Raw genomic sequence first — 16,930 nt, 5'->3', positions numbered from 1 at the left:
CGCATACCTCAAGCTCAAGATGCCAGGCCCTCGAGGGGTCATCACGGTCAACGGAAACACTGAACGCTCTCTCCGAACGGAGGAACATACAGCGGCTCTCGCGGCAGAAGTACAATGCAACCTCTTAAGGAAATTCTCGAGTCCGGCCGTTAAGCGGCCGGACACGGCTAAACGCGCCCGGAGTAACCTACAACAAGACCACCTGGCATGTTCCGAGCACGCGTACCAGTGCGGCCCCAACCCCAGCCCCTGCAAAACGTCAAGGTAGGTCCTTCGCGTACACCATTACGCTCTGAAGATACCATGGGCATGGGGAGAGGGGCACGACCACGATAGGCCCAGAATGCGGATCAACCACACCAGGGGCTCTCAAGTGTGTCGTTCTTTTTTTTCTTTTTTCTTTTTATTTTTACCCACAGGACTCCGTTCGTCCGAGGCCCTGTCCGGCATCAGACCTGCCGAACTCACGATGCAATAGCCAGGGAAGGAGAAAGGCTACAACGAATATCCAGGCGGTCTCCATTACGAGCATTAAATCTGTTTTATGCACCATTCCACAGCCTACCCCTGGAGGGGGACATGTTTAATAGTCCCATCCCTTGCTTATCGCACCATTTGTATCGTTCTGCATTTACAGCAGTTTTTCTTGAATAAGTAATGCAACACCTTTTTGCTTCTAATTGCATTTCTTTCTTATACATATGTTCATTTATGACATGTTGCATCCGTACATTTTGATACGGCTAAATACACCAGTGGCGTATGTTTCCCGCATCATGGTGTGATAAGTCCGAACACTTTCACAAGTGCGGCACCCCGAACTTATAGCATTATATGCATCGGCTCCGAATCATGTCTTGGGTCAATAGTTGGGTTTGCCTGGCTCCCATATTTTGGTACCTTACGTTCCGTTTTATCGGCTAAGGTAGCACTGGGAGAACCACTACGATTGCGCCCCAGTTGAGCTGGGCGAGCGCCTCAGTGGAGAAAGCTAAAACTGACCGTCATGATGAGGCGAGAGCCGATCGCTGTTCGAGAGGTTTTTTGTGAGTCCCTAAAGACTTATGCTGCTTAGAGCGAGGAGCCAGCTTTGTCCGGCCCAGGCGTGGATAGCGCCCCAAATTCGGCCTTCCGAAGACTAGGGGCTTCGCCGAAATTTAAAATTATAGAATTCTATGGCTAAGTGAGAGTGTTCAAGCATTATAAGTCCGGTTGCCTTGTTCGTTGTGTTGAGCGCCTCCCTAGATGGACCCAAAAATGGGAACAAGAGTGCTCAAGTTTATCCCGAACACCCCAGCACTCGTGGCATGGGGGCTGAAGCCGACGACTTGCCATCTCTCAGATTTGATAAACAGCCGCACAGAAGGTAATATTTTAAATTAACAAGCGTTGCTTAGCGCATATGAACTAAGTTTTCAGCGCACAGGATAACAAAATGCGAGTCTACTCAAATATTACATCTTTGGAGCACTCACCCGCAATAATGCGGGCACCCTTCAGGACACTCTTATAATACATCTCGGGTGTGCGATGCTCCTTGCCCTGCGGTGGCGGGTCCGTCACAAGCTTTTGGGCATCCATCTTGCCCCAGTGCACCTTTGCGCGGGCAAGGGCCCGACGGGCACCTTCAATACAGGCGGAGTGCTTGATGACTTCAACCCACGGGCACGCATACACCAGCCGCCGCACCAGGCCGAAGTAGCTCCCAGGCATGGCCTCCTTAGGCCACAACCGAACTATGAGGCCTTTCATGGCCTGTTCGGCCACCTTGTGGAGTTCGACCAGCTGCTTCAGCTGGTCGCTAAGGGGCACCGGATGTCCGGCCTCAGCATACTGAGACCAGAAGACCTTCTCCGTCGAGCTCCCCTCCTCGGCCCGATAGAACGCGGCAACATCGGACACGCTGCAAGGAAGATCTGCAAACGCTCCTGGAGAGCTCCGAATTCGGGTAAGTAACAGGTAATTAACACTCACATGCTTGCTTTGCATGAAAAATGCCTTACCCGCCGCTATTTTCTTCAACGCCTTGATTTCTTGAAGGGCCTTGTAGGCTTCGGCCTTAGCGGCTTTGGCACTCTCAAGAGCCGATGCAAGCTCAGACTCTCGAGTCTTCGAGTCACGCTCCAGGCTCTCATGTTTTTCCACGAGATCCTGGAGCTCTTGCTGTACCTCCGCCACCCGCGCCTCCTGCTTCTCTCGCTCGGTGCGCTCCGCGGCCGCATTACGTTCGGCCGCGGCCACCGCCTCCTTCAGGGTCGCCACCTCGTTAGTGGCCCCTGCAATACCCACGTTATCCTTATCATTCTTCTTGCAACCAAAATCCTTTTCTGTAAGGTACAATTTTAATAAGGTGTTACTCACCTTCCTTGTCCTCGAGCTGCTTCTTGGCACGGCCGAGCTCGTTCTCGGACCGCTCGAGGCTTTGCTTCAAAGCATTGACCTCCGCAGTCAATGCGGCAGAGGTCAGCAGCGCAGCCTGCAATCCCATATTGACATATTTTTTATGACTCCTGCGTATATCTTTTTAGATCCTCAATCCGTCTTTTCTTTCCGAACACCGAACCGAGCATCAGGGGCTACTATCTATGCGGTACTATTTTACATATATCAAAATTCTTACCTCAAAGCCTGTTAGAAGGCTGCTGCAGGCTTCGGTCAGCCCGCTCTTGGCGAGCTGAACCTTCTGAATCACCGCACTCATAACAGTGCGGTGTTCCTCTTTGATGGAGGCGCCATTGAGCGCCTCCAGCAAGCTATCCGGCGCCTCCGGTTGGACGGAGGCTGCCGGCGTCACGGTCTTGCCCTTCTTACGAAGGGGCCGCCCGCCGGACTCCGGAGCCACTATGGGTTCCTGGGCCGAGTCCGGTGCAAAGTCCGGGAGGTTGTTCTGCGACACCTCCGGGGCCTCCTCCTCCTGGTGGGTCCCTTCCCGGTATCCCACCTCGGCATCGTCCGCATCACGGGGGGTGGAGGTGGTTGGAAGAGAATCCATATTCGACGCACCTAAGGACCCGCTCGACGAAGCGGGAAGATCATCCTTGGGCGGACTGCAGGGTTGTATGCGGCATTAGAAAGAAATTACGTGGCGAAAAGAAAAACCATGAAGTTATTCGGGAGTCCGAATACTTACGATCTCACCAGGGGCTTGGCCCTTGGAGGCCAGTCCTCGTCGTCGTCGCTGGCGTTGGCAGAGCAGTCCGGGGAAAGAGTTTTTCCCTTCTTGGACCCTTCGGCCTCCCTCGTTGGGGAGGCCTTCCTTTTCTTCCCTCCCCCCGCTGGGGGAGAGGCTTTCTTCTTCTCCTCCTCGCCTTTATGAGAGGAGTCAGCCTTGGAGTCATCATCCGATAACACCTGAAAACGGGAACTCTTTCGAGTGCCCGTGGCCTTCTTCTTGGCCTTATTCTCCGGCACCACGTGGGGTGCCGGAGCCAGCAGCCCCGTTAAGAGGGCGTCCGCTGGGTCCTCTGGCAATGGGGCCGGACAAATAGTCTGCTCGGCCTTCGCCAGCCAGTCCTGTCAAAGGAGAGGGAGTTTAGATCCCGCATAGAGTCAAACTATGGAAAACAAGCGTCCCGTAAAGGACAAAATCACTTACCTCGTCAGCCGGACGCTGCGAGCTGAATCCGCGATCTTCGGTAGCGGATGCGGGAGCCTCGGCGCCCTTGAACAGCACCTTCTAGACATCTTCGTACGTAGTGTCGAAGAGCCCGCTCAAAGTCTGGTGCTGCGCCGGATCGAACTCCCACATGTTGAAGCCCCGTCGTTGGCACGGGAGAATCCGGCAGATGAGCATGACCTGGACTACATTGACAAGCTTGAGCTTCTTGTCCACTAGCTTTTGGATGCAGGCTTGGAGTCCGGTCAGCTCCTCCGAATCACCCCATGTCCGGCCGCTCTCTTTCCAGGAGGTGAGCCGTGTGGGGATGCCAGATCTAAATTCGGGGGCCGCTGCCCATTCAGGGTCACGCGGCTCGGTGATGTAGAACCACCCCAATTGCCACCCCTTAATGGTTTCTACGAAAGTGCCCTCAAGCCAAGTAACGTTGGACATCCTACCCACCATGGCGCCTCCGCACTCCGCTTGGCTTCCCTTCACAACCTTCGGCTTGACACTGAAGGTCTTGAGCCACAAGCCGAAGTGGGGCTGGATGCAGAGGAAGGCCTCACACACGACGATAAACGCCGAGATGTTGAGGATGAAATTCGGGGCCAGATCATGGAAATCCAGGCCGTAGTAGAACATGAGCCCCCGGACAAAGGGATGGAGTGGGAAGCCTAGTCCGCGGAGGAAATGGGGAAGAAATACTACCCTCTCATGGGGCCTGGGGGTGGAGATGAGCTCTCCCTCGTCGGGGAGCCGATGCGCGATGTTGCTGGACAAATATCCGGCGCTGCGCAGCTTCTGGATGTGCCCCTCCGTGACGGAGGAGGCCATCCACTTGTCTCCCGCTCCGGACATAGTTGGAGGAGGTTGAGGTGAGATGTGCGGACTTGGGCGCTGGAGCTCGAGTTCGCGGAGATGGATAAGCCAAGGAGGAAGAAGGTGCAGGTAAAAAGGTTGGATCTTTATCCCCTTATATGGGCGGACAAAAACATGTGTCCCCACCGGCCTGATAAAACTCGCTTATCTCCCAAGTGCCACAATCAATGGCGCGGTTGGGTTACCCACGTCCGTATTGATGGGAATCCCGGAATAAGGGGAACACGATCTCTGCTTCGACAAGACGTGCCAAGGAAACCGCTTCGCTAAACACGCTGAGGTGGTACAATAAAAATGATTCAAGTAAAGGCTTGGTAGTGGTGTGACGTCAAGCCACCAAATACGTCAGCAGATTGAACTTATGTAAATATTATTCTCTCTACGGTGGTGCGTGGAATTTATTTTGCAGAGCCGGGCACTATCCTGGTGTTCACAATCTTCCATAAATTATTCGGAGGAGGAACCCGCCTTGCAATGCCGAAGACAATATGCGCGCCGGACTCGTCGTCATTGAAGTCTGGTTCAGGGGCTACTGAGGGAGTCCTGGACTAGGGGGTGTCCGGATAGCCGAACTATCATCATCGGCCGGACTCCAAGACTATGAAGATACAAGATTGAAGACTTCGTCCCGTGTCCGGATGGGACTTTCCTTGCGTGGAAGGCAAGCTTGGCGATACGGATATGTAGATCTCCTATCATTGTAACCGACTCTGTGTAACTCTAGCCCTCTCCGGTGTCTATATAAACCGGATGGCTTTAGTCCGTATGACGAACAACAATCATACCATAGGCTAGCTTCTAGGGTTTAGCCTCCTTGATCTCGTGGTAGACCTACTCTTGTAACACACATCATCAATATTAATCAAGCAGGACGTAGGGTTTTACCTCCATCAAGAGGGCCCGAACCTGGGTAAAACATCGTGTCCCTTGTCTCCTGTTACCATCCGCCTAGACGCACAGTTCGGGACCCCCTACCCGAGATCCGCCGGTTTTGACACCGACACCGCTCCACTACTAGAGCTGGTTTGACATTGTCCATGACATCCAGAAAGTCTTTGTGCACGTTAACGTTGGCTCGGATTGGGGTCGCTCACCACGCCATCATCCGGCTAGGTGCGCCAAGCCGATGAACCTAGTGTCAGTTCACTGGCGGGCCACGTCAGGGCGGCCCATGGCGGATAGAAGGAAAGCTACCGAAGACTTGACATCTACATCACACTCTCCTTATACGTAGCCGACTAATTTGTAACCCTGGACCCCCCGGTACCTATATATAAACCGAGGGGTCATACTCATAGATAGACAAACGATGATTTCGTGGTATATCTCATGTACTTTGTACTCCATCCTAAATCAATACAACACAAGTAGAATCGTAGGATTTTATCTCTTAGGAGAGATCAACCTTGGGTAAAAACATGTGTCTCTGTTATCATCGCGTCGCGGCTACTAGCTCGGACCCCCTACCCGAGATCCGTTGGATTTGACTCCGTCACATGTGCCCCTAAGGACCAGCGCCCTGGAGCCGCAGTCGTCGCCGTTGGACCTTTGAATATATATATATGAAATAACTGACTGAAATCTTGTCGTTGCGCAGGCACCTCAAGGAGACAACAGAAAACTACGTCGGAGCTCCGTCGACTATGTCCAGATGGACGGACTTAGGGAAGATCGAAGCCCGAAAGACAAACTCAAAAAAGAAGTGTCATCATCCGCCTGAGCACCTCACCAGCGAGGAAAAAAAACCCTAACCTAAACTATTAGCCGAAGCGGAGACACCGCGATTCCATTCCACGTCACCGGCCGCCGGAATGATAGGTAGAGGGGAGGCCAATCCATGAACTCGTTAGCGAAGTCTGGGAGGAATTGTTTACCCTAGCCACCAAGGGGAAGGAAAAAACACTTGGATAAAAAGTCACATATAACTTACATGCGTTATACTTTTTAGTATTTTATTCGAAAACGATGATAACCAAGGCCTCTGTATCGAGCGATGAACACAACTATCCTATTTTTATTGATAAAATACACATGCTAGAAATACACAAATAAGCCCTATACATCAAAAAATTCTCTCGTACCCAAGATAGAGTTGCATATACTATGTCTCAATAGAGGGTCTTTATGTAGTGAGGAAATCGTGCCTCTAGAGTGTAACATTACACCGCTGGAATAGAACTCTCATTTTTCCAAAAAAAAGTCCTATTTTTAGATTTTTTTTTAATAATACTTACTTCAAAAGTCAGATTTTCGACTACTGACTTTGCTAAGAAATCGCCGGTGTAGCGAGTGAGAAACGGCAACGGTCCACCGGCGACAGAGTTGGAATTGTAAACGGGGCGGAATCAGCGAGGGCATCGTGGTCATCTCGCCTACCCACGTTGCGCTGCGGCCGGTTCGTTTCGCCGCCTGCTCGGCCTTTTCTTCTCACCACCCGCGGCCGTTCCAAATTCTCTCGTCTCCTTGTAGTATTCCTGCTCCCAGACGGCGACGTCGCCATCGCCATTGCTGCCGCTCTCCTCACTAGCGCTCCTCTACCACCATCTCTAGGCAGGGGTTAGCGGGCGCCCCCTCCTCGTGCGGCTTCCCAAACCCTAGCATATCCCCCTCCCCGACTCCTCTGCGCGGGAGCTTCCCTCTGACCGCGCAGATCGCCGGCGATGGGGTCCAAGGACCAGGACCTGGCCGCGTCGTCGGGCGGTGGCGGAGGCTTCTTCTCCTCGATCGCCGCGGGCGTGCGCAGCTGGGGCACTGCCGTGCACAAATCGGTCAACGGGTGAGTCTCCGCGCCGGCCTACCTACCCGCTCTCTCCAGATCCGCCTCGAGCTCTCCCGATTTCTTCGGGAACTATGCATATGCTTACCGCTGCCTCTCCGCCATTTGATCCGATGCTTCCACGCGCGATCTCAGCTCCTTGGTGTCGGCCCCGTGAGCTGATTTTGGCGAATTGTGGAATTACGTGCTTCATTTGAGTTCCAAGCTCGAGACTTTAGCGATCGTAGTGTTACATGATCTCGTACTGTCGTTTGTTGTAGCTTAATGATTGCACTGTCCGGTGAGTAGCTTAGTTGCTGTTTTGTAGAAACACTCTAGAGATCACTGGTCTGTGTGTTCAGCATGTAGAAAAAGCAATTCCTACCTAATACTAGTATGATTACTCCTTCCGTTTCTAAATATAAGCCTTTTTAGAGATTTCAATACGGACTACATTCGAAAGGGCTTATATTTAGGAACGGAGGGAGTAGTCAATAATTGGTTGAAGTTGATTCTTTTTCTGGATATATAGTATACTAGCATGTTATGCCTCAAATAGGATATTGTAATTGTCCTGTTTTTGAAGTACAGGCAATTTCTGTATGTGCAATTCAAAGCAGACAGGGTGTGCTATGCAGATTTAAGTTTGGCATACTGCGAAAATGACATGCACATCATTTGGCGTCTCTTCACTTTATTCTTCTCTTTTGCCTTTGGGGGCTTGAATTCTTCTGAAATGTGCTTGCCGTTGGATGCCTATCTGTCTCCCCTGTAAATATATATTCTTTTAGTTGAAGAAATTATGTTCTTTACTTGGCACTTTCAAACAATTAATGAACAGTTTTGTGCTGTCTACAGGTTGGTTGGTTATGAAGGGCTTGAAGTTATCAACCCAGATGGAGGCACAGATGATGCGGAAGCAGAGGCTATGAAGGGGCGATGGAAACAGGAGGTGAGCATCAAGGATTTAACAATAATCTATTCTTTGGGGAAGGCATAACCTCGTGTTGTTTCATACACTCAGCCATTATGAAATCAACTCTCAAAATTAAAATATAAAATCAATCTGTATGCATATCAGATTCTCATAAGAGGAACTGATTATTGAAGCTTGTTTTTCTGGATCTGCATTTCTTTTGCAGGCACTAATGAACTCTTTAATCATACATGTAGTGTTTTGGGGCTTACATTGATGCTATGTGAGTGCATTTCTTAGGTCATCAAAAGTATTTGATAAACTTATCTGAAAGAAAGTATTTGATAAACTTATCCGAAAGAAAGTATTTGATAAACAAAGAGTTGGACATGATCGACAATATTTTACATTCCAATCAACTTTGCATTCAATTCAATAAAATATACTTAATCTGGACCTCAACTTCGTAAATAAGGTACATTTTGTTGGTAAAAATATTTATGGAGGTGTTATCTTTGAAGCGCATGCAACTAAGTTCTACCACATGTGAAGCTAAGACTCCTGGAAGCATGCGATTCAAGATAGTATTCTCCCCTTTAATTTGAGGCCAGCACACTTCTGAAGTCTTGTTAGTAAAAAGAATATCTTAACAATGTGCCTAGTGGACTCTTCAGACTTTCAGAGACACTGCATATCTGAATTAGTTTAGCAAATTTGATTCGGATGTGAGATTTTACACGGGAATCGTGTTGGCAAAATACCACCTATCTAGTCATCTGGAGTTCTGGACCCTACCTCAATCTATTTGTCAACCATTCGACTCACATGTTTAGTAAAGTCATGTTTATAATGTATACTTGCGCATGGTTTGCTCATGATTCACAGACCATATATTGATGTTTAGAAAACATTGTATCTGACCAATGACATTTATTAAGAGGTGAACCCATGGCAAAAACTGTAGGTTCAGTGATAATCCTATCCTAATTATACCTAAGAAAGTGATACTCACCACTTCTAATTATCTCAACATGCGTGCTTCCACATCATCAAAATTGTTGTAGCAGTTAGATTTGCTAGCTTGATCCACTAGCATCCGTCCAATGTACGCATGAGAATCCTCTACCATGCAACATCCATGAGTGCATTTTACGTGGGTTTTATATCACATTGCTTCCACATCATCAAAATTCTTGTAGCCGTTAGATTTACTAGCTTGATCCACTAGCACCCGTCCGATGTACGCATGAGAATCTTCTACCATGGCAAAAACTGTAGGTTCAGTGATAATCCTATCCTAATTATACCTAAGAAAGTGATACTCACCACTTCTAATTATCTCAACATGCGTGCTTCCACATCATCAAAATTGTTGTAGCAGTTAGATTTGCTAGCTTGATCCACTAGCATCTGTCCAATGTACGCATGAGAATCCTCTACCATGCAACATGCATGAGTGCATTTTACGTGGGTTTTATATCACATTGCTTCCACATCATCAAAATTCTTGTAGCCGTTAGATTTACTAGCTTGATCCACTAGCACCCGTCCGATGTACGCATGAGAATCTTCTACCATGCAACATGCATCAGTGCATTCTAAGTTGGTTTTAAATGACACTGCATTTAATTGTGACCCACACAACTTTTCATGTTAAGTTTTTTTTTCTTATGCAGAAAATTTCTCACATAATTTAAATCGTAAGTACTGAATTAGTATTCTAGACAATACTTAGAAACTATATATCCAACTCCTCGGCAATGCATGAATAATGGCCGCCATGTTGTGCACTAAAAATTTCACCTTTTTGTGGTGTTCTTCATAGAGGGAGCTATTTCTCTGATAACCGTGCTTGGTTTACTAGCTAAAACGTAAATCGATGAGCCGCTCAGAACCTCTCACGATTTTTAGTTCTACACCATTATTGTGTCCATTGCTTAACTTCTATGCTGTTTTTGGCACTGCAGTTATCAGAACTCCCTAAAAGTTATTACTAGTGAGATTCGCCATTGTTTATTTTTTTCCTGTTGGTTTCTATCAAACTATGACTTTTATGTACCTCGTGTGATGATCTGCGTCATGGATGGCTGATAGGTATTCAGTAATGACTGCCATGTTGTGCAATAAACATTTCACCTTTTTATGGTGTTCTTCCTAGAGGAAACTATTACTCTGAGAACTGTGCTTGGTTTACTAGCAAAACAAGTAAAGCGACCCTCAAAATTCAGTTGTACTTGTATACCATTATCTCTGCACTTTATGTTGTTTTTGACACTGCAGTCAACTTGCAGGATCGGGACAGTTACTGGAAGATGATGAACAAGTACATAGGGTCAGATGTAACGTCACTTGTTACACTTCCAGTCATCATCTTTGAGCCGATGTCAATGCTTCAGAAAATGGCGGAGGTTTGTACTGCTAAGCTCTGATTTAGAGTTCTCAATGTTTGTTCATCTTAGCTACTGTACCATACAGAAACAGTGACCAGGGCAGAGTGTGAAAATGCAACAATTGATCTGCCAAGCAAGGTCAAAAGCCCCACAGAGAGTGACAAGAGTCCACTGACTGCATAATTGAAACACTGAACAATGTGCCTAGTCTTAGTCTGTATATAATCAGTAGTATGCAGTTGTTTGATTCTGTGCCTAGTCTTAGTCTGTATATAATCACTAGTACTTTACCCCTTCAGTAAACTATTTTCTGTCAAGGTTCATCAAAGTTAGCTACTCCGTATGATATACATTTCTGCTGATTGTTAGTCGTAAAATTTACATATAGCATTTCTATTTTGGTGTTTGACTGTGCAAGTCTGGTCACTGTAGTGTCGTAGGTTAAATACTGAAAATCAGCAGCTAGATCGTCTTGTGAGATTCTATTGATAGTCGTTCTGGAGATATGTGGCAGTCGTTCTTTGATTTCTCTCCCATGTCTTCCTGTTCTTGCCTAAGCATCACATGGAGTCTGCGGGCAATAAATTATCAGTATCTTTACAACGAATATTTACTAATATTTCAGCTGTTTATACTGAATGCAGTTGATGGAATATTGTGACCTGTTAGACAAAGCAGATGAATGTGAGGATCCGCACATGCGGATGGTATATGCTTGTGAGTTTGCCCTTCCCTCACCTGCAACTCTACTCTAATGCAATATTCTGGCTGACTGAGCTTTGAACCCTACTTTACAGCTACATGGGCTTTGTCAGCCTACCTAGCCTACCACCGTACGTGGAAGCCTTTCAATCCCATCCTTGGAGAGACGTATGAGATGGTTAACCATCAGGGTATTACATTTATTGCTGAGCAGGTTAGTGATGGATGTGAAATATTGCAATTTCAAAAACAAGCTGAATTAACTAGGAAGTATTTTATCTGCAATTACTACCTTTTCTCACTCTTAATTACCTTTTGTTAATCAGACATGTTAATTCTGCATTTTGTTTACTGTATTTACTTCTCTTAGTCTATTTTTTCATTAATTTTATTTTCATAGGTAAGCCATCATCCTCCGATGGGTGTAGCTCACTGTGAGAACGATCATTTTACTTACGACATCACATCGAAGTTGAAGACAAAGTTCTTGGGAAACTCAGTGGAAGTGTATCCAGTTGGAAGGTAATTGATTGAGATACAATTGTTTGTATGGATATATTTGTGTCTGAAAGCTTCTATAAAAGCTTATGGTCAAAATGTCAGATTGATTTCAAGGTTCTATAGAAACCATTTATGTATATCTAACTTCTGAACGTGTTTCTTCATCACAGGACTAGAGTGACACTTAAAAAGTCCGGTGTCGTGTTGGAATTGGTACCACCACTGACCAAGGTCAACAACTTGATATTTGGGCGCACATGGGTAGACTCTTTTGGAGAGATGGTCCTGACAAATTTGACAACTGGAGACAAAGCCGTGCTGTATTTCCAGCCATGCGGCTGGTTTGGGTATGTTAGTATTGACCGTCCTTGTTCAGTTTAGTATTTTGTAGTAGTTCTTCTGGTCTTTATCTCCCATTACAATGCGGCCTCGTAGTCGTATATGTGGCTTGTTTTCATTCATAGAGCTCAATAGTTAATTCTAGTTCATAATGTGGCTAGGCCCATCTCATCTTACTGTTTATGTCAGGGCTGGGCGGTTCGAGGTGGATGGGTATGTATATACTGCAGCTGAAGAACCGAAAATAATGATGACAGGAAAATGGAACAAGTCCATGAGTTACCAGCCTTGTGATCAAGAAGGTGATCCTCTTCCAGGGACCGAGCTAAAAGAGGTAAGGCTTTCTTTCAGTATTCATCAATACAGAGAGTGTATGTTATATTAGGCATGCTGTCTTACTAGTGGATATTTGCTGCTGCTGAAATTGTACTTGTCCCAGGTCTGGAAAGCCGCTCCTGCTCCACCGAATGACAAGTACCAGTATACATACTTTGCGCACAAAATAAATAGCTTTGATACAGCACCTAAGAAGCTCTTGCCTTCAGACTCCCGATTAAGGCCCGACAGATATGCCCTTGAGAAGGGTGACATGTCTAAATCTGGGGCACACAAGAGCAGGTAACTACTGACTTTTCTATACTTCCCATAGCTAGTTGTTGCGGCTTGACACTCAACTTTACAAATTATATTGACATTTGAGGAATTTGGCTTGCCTTTGATCAGTATTTATCTGATGTTTGTGTTCATGCTTTCAGGCTTGAAGAACAACAAAGAGCTGAGAAGAAAATCCGGGACACCAAGGGGGAGCAGTTTACACCAAAATGGTTCAAAATGACCGAAGACATCTCCCCTACCCCGTGGGGCGATCTGGAGGTGTATGAGTACAATGGCAGATACGCCGAGCACCGGGCTGCGATAGACAGCTCTAGTGCCGTTGCCGAGGAGACGGACGTCAGCTCCATCGAGTTCAACCCGTGGCAGTATGGCGACTCGCCTTCCCAATGATTTGAAAGGGTCTGAAGCCACCCATATATTTATTTTCTCATCTAAAACGCTTTCAGGCCTTGTGCTGATCCATACCGGTGGTTTTCGTGCCTTGTAGTATTATATGACTTTCCACTTTTTTCTCTTCATGCTGTGATACAGTTCAGGATGTGATTGTGTATTTGATGTAGTCCATATTCTGTTGTCGTAAGTCTAGTAGAAGCTGGTGAAATTTATTTAAAGATCAATTTCAGTGGGAAATTAGGAAGATTATTATCGCGTCGCAACTGGGGACTATTTGGTCCCTGCATTGTATTGAACACTTCAGTCCAAAAATCCACACACGGCCCCTTGCAATTTTTCATCAAATATAAGTGACGGAAGCAGCAGCCATTGGCCCGCGGTATCTTCGGAAGCGTGTGCGTACTTGATCTGAGAGGTAGGCAGAGGTGTGGACTGTAACTTGCTCTCTCTCAAAAAAGTTGTTGATTGGATCATGACAAGCAGTTGTGGGTCACTGTGTTGGATGGGCGGCACTAATGGCGGTCGCACGGTGATGAATGCGATGTTTCCGTGGCCCTGCTGCTTGCCTTGGCGTCTTGTAGATAACCGATGCGTTTGGTCATGATCGGCTTAGTGGTACAGCTGGGGCTGTTCTCAGAGATGATAAAGGAAGATTTATTGCCGGCAGAAACTGAAAGTTTGACTGGTGTGCAGATGTTCTGACAGCGGAAGTTTTGGCCCTAAGGTTTGGATTATTACTTGCACAGAGGGCGGGATGCAATCGCCTAGATGTCAACTCAGACAATATTGAAGTCATCAACACAATGAAGAATGGAGGACAATCAGCGGGAGCGGCGGCGGCGGTTTTGGTTGATTGCTATTTTTTGGCTTGTGATTTTTCTCTTACTAGGTTTGAGCATTGTAATAGAGAGGCAAATAGGGTGGCTCATGAACTAGCTAGATTAGCGAAAATTTCCGTAACAAATGAATATTTTAAAGAACCCATGGATGAAATTGTATCTCTTCTTATGGACGATGTAACTGTTATTTGCAATTAATAAAGCTAACGATTTATTTAAAAAAAAAGAAAAACTGATGCGTTTGGTCCAGTTCTGTTCAGCCAAGCCCCGGCCCGGGCAGTCTTTAGTGCGTGCTTTACCATAATGGAAAAGCTCAAGGCCGCCATGTAGATGAACATACTGAATGGATTTGTGCTCCTGCTCCGCTAGAACCACCTCCTAAATGCAGTTACATCAGGATCTGTTTGGTTTCCACGCGTACTTCCTACTCTAAGGCGAGAAACTAGTTGCAGATTCAGAACCAAGAAGCAGCTTGCATGATCATTTTGGATGTTGATAGTGGGAGTTGGAGAGGGAGGTGAGGCTGAAAGTTGGGTAGTTCTCATTGGTGTGGACAGATTGAAATTCCGTTTCACGGGGCTGAAAGCCTCTTGTGAAAATAAAGAACGAAAGAAAGAAAGAAAGAAAGAGAGAGAGAGAGAGAGGAAACAGGAAGATAAAGGTCACGTGACGAGTACGTAGCGAGCGAATGGGGAGCGGCCGCCACTTGTCGCGTTCCGCATGCGATGGGATCAAGCTCCAGTGGCGCCCCGCGGTGCACCTGTCCAGTTGAGATCACTTCCGCGCCTCTGCTATCTGGACTGTGCGGCACGCACGCGCGCATGCATGCACGGACAAGCGACGCCGGACGGGCACCCATGAAAATCACACAACCGCCGCCATTTACAGGCTTTTTCAGGGATGATTAATGGGGCCTATGCCGGGCTCTCCATCCGGTTCCGATCCCATCCCATCCAATCCGATCCGATCCAACAAGCGCGGAGCCGGAGCCGGAGCAGGATGTCCCTCTCTGCTGTAGCTGCACGGCCACCATCCGTCTGTCCATCTCCCAACCCAAACCCAAACCACTTCAGTCCCCCCAACCTGTGGATGTGGATCCCCTTCTGGTAGGGGTCTGTGACGCCTCACTCTTTCCCCTCTGATCGAGACGCTCCACATTTTTCTTTCTCTCGCAGACTAAACAAATCGCCGTCACATGAATGAATCACCACGGACATAAATAAAAAGGGAAACGAAAGGAAGGCCGGAGGCAGTACGAACAGAGCGTGGAAACACCGTGTTCGTTACAATAAACACACAAGCAGGCATGCATGCATGTTTGGTACTAGCACGCAGTTACAAGCTGTTGGGTTGGCCCAAGCCCCTGAACTGGAAATGCACACGCGACAGCGCCGCACACGAGCGAGCGAGCGATCGATCAAGCGCAACCAGCACATGATCCGAGGCGAATAACTCTGGCTGGGTCAGCCCTCTCCAATCATGATACGTACCGATATACTCCCTCCGTCCGCGAATAAGTGTACTTCTAGCTTTTGTCTTAAGTCAAAGTTTTAAAACTTTGACCAATTTTATGGAAAAAAATAGCAGCATTTATGACACTAAATTAGTATCACTAGATCTGTTTTGAAATGTATTTTCATAATATATCAATTTGATATCATAATAGTATTCCTGGCGTTTTTTCACCACAGAATCAATCACAGATGAGGCGAAGAAGGTTTCTTGGCGTGTGTGCAGTGGCGTGTGACCCGCTGGTCCGGTACGAGTCCCTCTCTCTATCTACTACTCCTATCGGTTTGGCCCGGACAGAAATGCACCGGGGACCAGCGCCACCGTCCGGCTTTTAAAATGTTTTGAATGCCACATGCCTCCATGTGTACTTGGACGCGACGAATTATTGGTTGGCTCCAGGGCAACTTGGATGGATCATGCACGGATCAGGAGATGATGCGTCTGTGTCCTCTCTCCGTTGGGGGAAAGAAAACATCCACGCAAATGTAGATAGATGCTCATATACTCCTCCTACTGCTAGAATTCATTTGGTGTCTACTGTCTAGCTAGCCAGTAGATCCAATTCCAGTCATCTAATTCAGTCCTACAGTACAACACTTGCATGAATTAGTTCACTCCAGTGCAGTCATGGAGTGCTACTGCTTGGAACCCACACATGACATGACATGATCTCGGCAAGCATATTTGCAGCGTGTGGAGGACAGACACCTCCTGCCTTCATTTCATGCCAGCCGGTGTAAGAAACAGGCCATGAGCAGCATTTGTTCTTTATCTATTACTGATCATAGTATACCGTTGAGTGTCGTGTAGGGCCTGCAAAATGGAATCTATGCATGTATACACAGGCTGTTAGTCTCGTGTCGAGCATGCCCACGCTTAATCCAGATGCAAAAGCAGCCGCTTAACTAGCATTTAGCAGCTGGTTCCTACAAGTAGAACCCCACACACCCACTTGCACTTGCACTAGCTGCCTGTACAATGCACCCAACCCAACAGTAACTGCATGTCAATTTAGCTGTAAATTCGGTCGCCTTCTTATCTCTTTTTTCCCTACGAAACAGATGGATTGGATGTGACCCAAGAAAAGTATATACCCTCCCTTCCTACATCTCTTTCTGTAAATAAACCAAGAAAAGGATATGTGTGGTCGGCCAACTACTCTCCAACTGTACATTCAGATTTCAGAAAGATGCCGAGTAATTTTCGCAGAAAAGTTACCAGTCTGTCATTGTAAATTTAATCTAGACTAATCTTGGTGCTCAAACTTGTTCTAGTAGCATGAAAAGGAACACCCAACAACATCCAAAGAGGAGTAGATTGGAAACAATTTCCCCCATGTGAGCTGATTACAGCTCTGCCTCAAGCGTATCGATCCATGTGATTTCCCAACCTGGCCATATTTGCCCAGCAAAAAAGAAAGAGTTAAAAAGGTAACCAGGGATGGAAAAGAAATATTGATCCTTTGTGTTATGGCCTATGGGCTGAGGA

At 47.0% G+C, this 16,930-nt stretch overlaps 1 protein-coding gene across 1 annotated transcript; it reads left to right on the top strand.

Moving 5' to 3' along the window:
* The first annotated feature begins 6,903 nt into the window (after window positions 1-6,903).
* LOC119290833 (oxysterol-binding protein-related protein 3A-like) lies at window positions 6,904-13,340 on the top strand. Its single transcript, XM_037569483.1, has 10 exons — window positions 6,904-7,256; window positions 8,094-8,187; window positions 10,443-10,559; window positions 11,186-11,258; window positions 11,339-11,457; window positions 11,644-11,765; window positions 11,915-12,091; window positions 12,273-12,417; window positions 12,523-12,701; window positions 12,839-13,340. Exons 1-10 carry the CDS (start codon window positions 7,141-7,143, stop codon window positions 13,086-13,088), a joined length of 1,392 nt encoding a protein of 463 aa, XP_037425380.1. The 5' UTR covers window positions 6,904-7,140; the 3' UTR covers window positions 13,089-13,340.
* Window positions 13,341-16,930: the final 3,590 nt, after the last annotated feature.

Source organism: Triticum dicoccoides, chromosome 4B, assembly GCF_002162155.2.
Source record: "Triticum dicoccoides isolate Atlit2015 ecotype Zavitan chromosome 4B, WEW_v2.0, whole genome shotgun sequence".
NCBI classification, from domain to species: Eukaryota; Viridiplantae; Streptophyta; class Magnoliopsida; order Poales; family Poaceae; genus Triticum; species Triticum dicoccoides.
This window is presented reverse-complemented; position numbering and strand designations above follow the sequence as displayed.

Coding starts and splice junctions, on each gene's coding strand:
- LOC119290833 (XM_037569483.1), top strand. CDS start 7,141: ATGGGGTCCAAGGACCAGGACCTGGCCGCGTCGTCGGGCGGTGGCGGA. Junction 7,257..8,093: donor GTGCACAAATCGGTCAACGG/GTGAGTCTCCGC, acceptor TGCTGTCTACAG/GTTGGTTGGTTATGAAGGGC. Junction 10,560..11,185: donor TGCTTCAGAAAATGGCGGAG/GTTTGTACTGCT, acceptor TACTGAATGCAG/TTGATGGAATATTGTGACCT.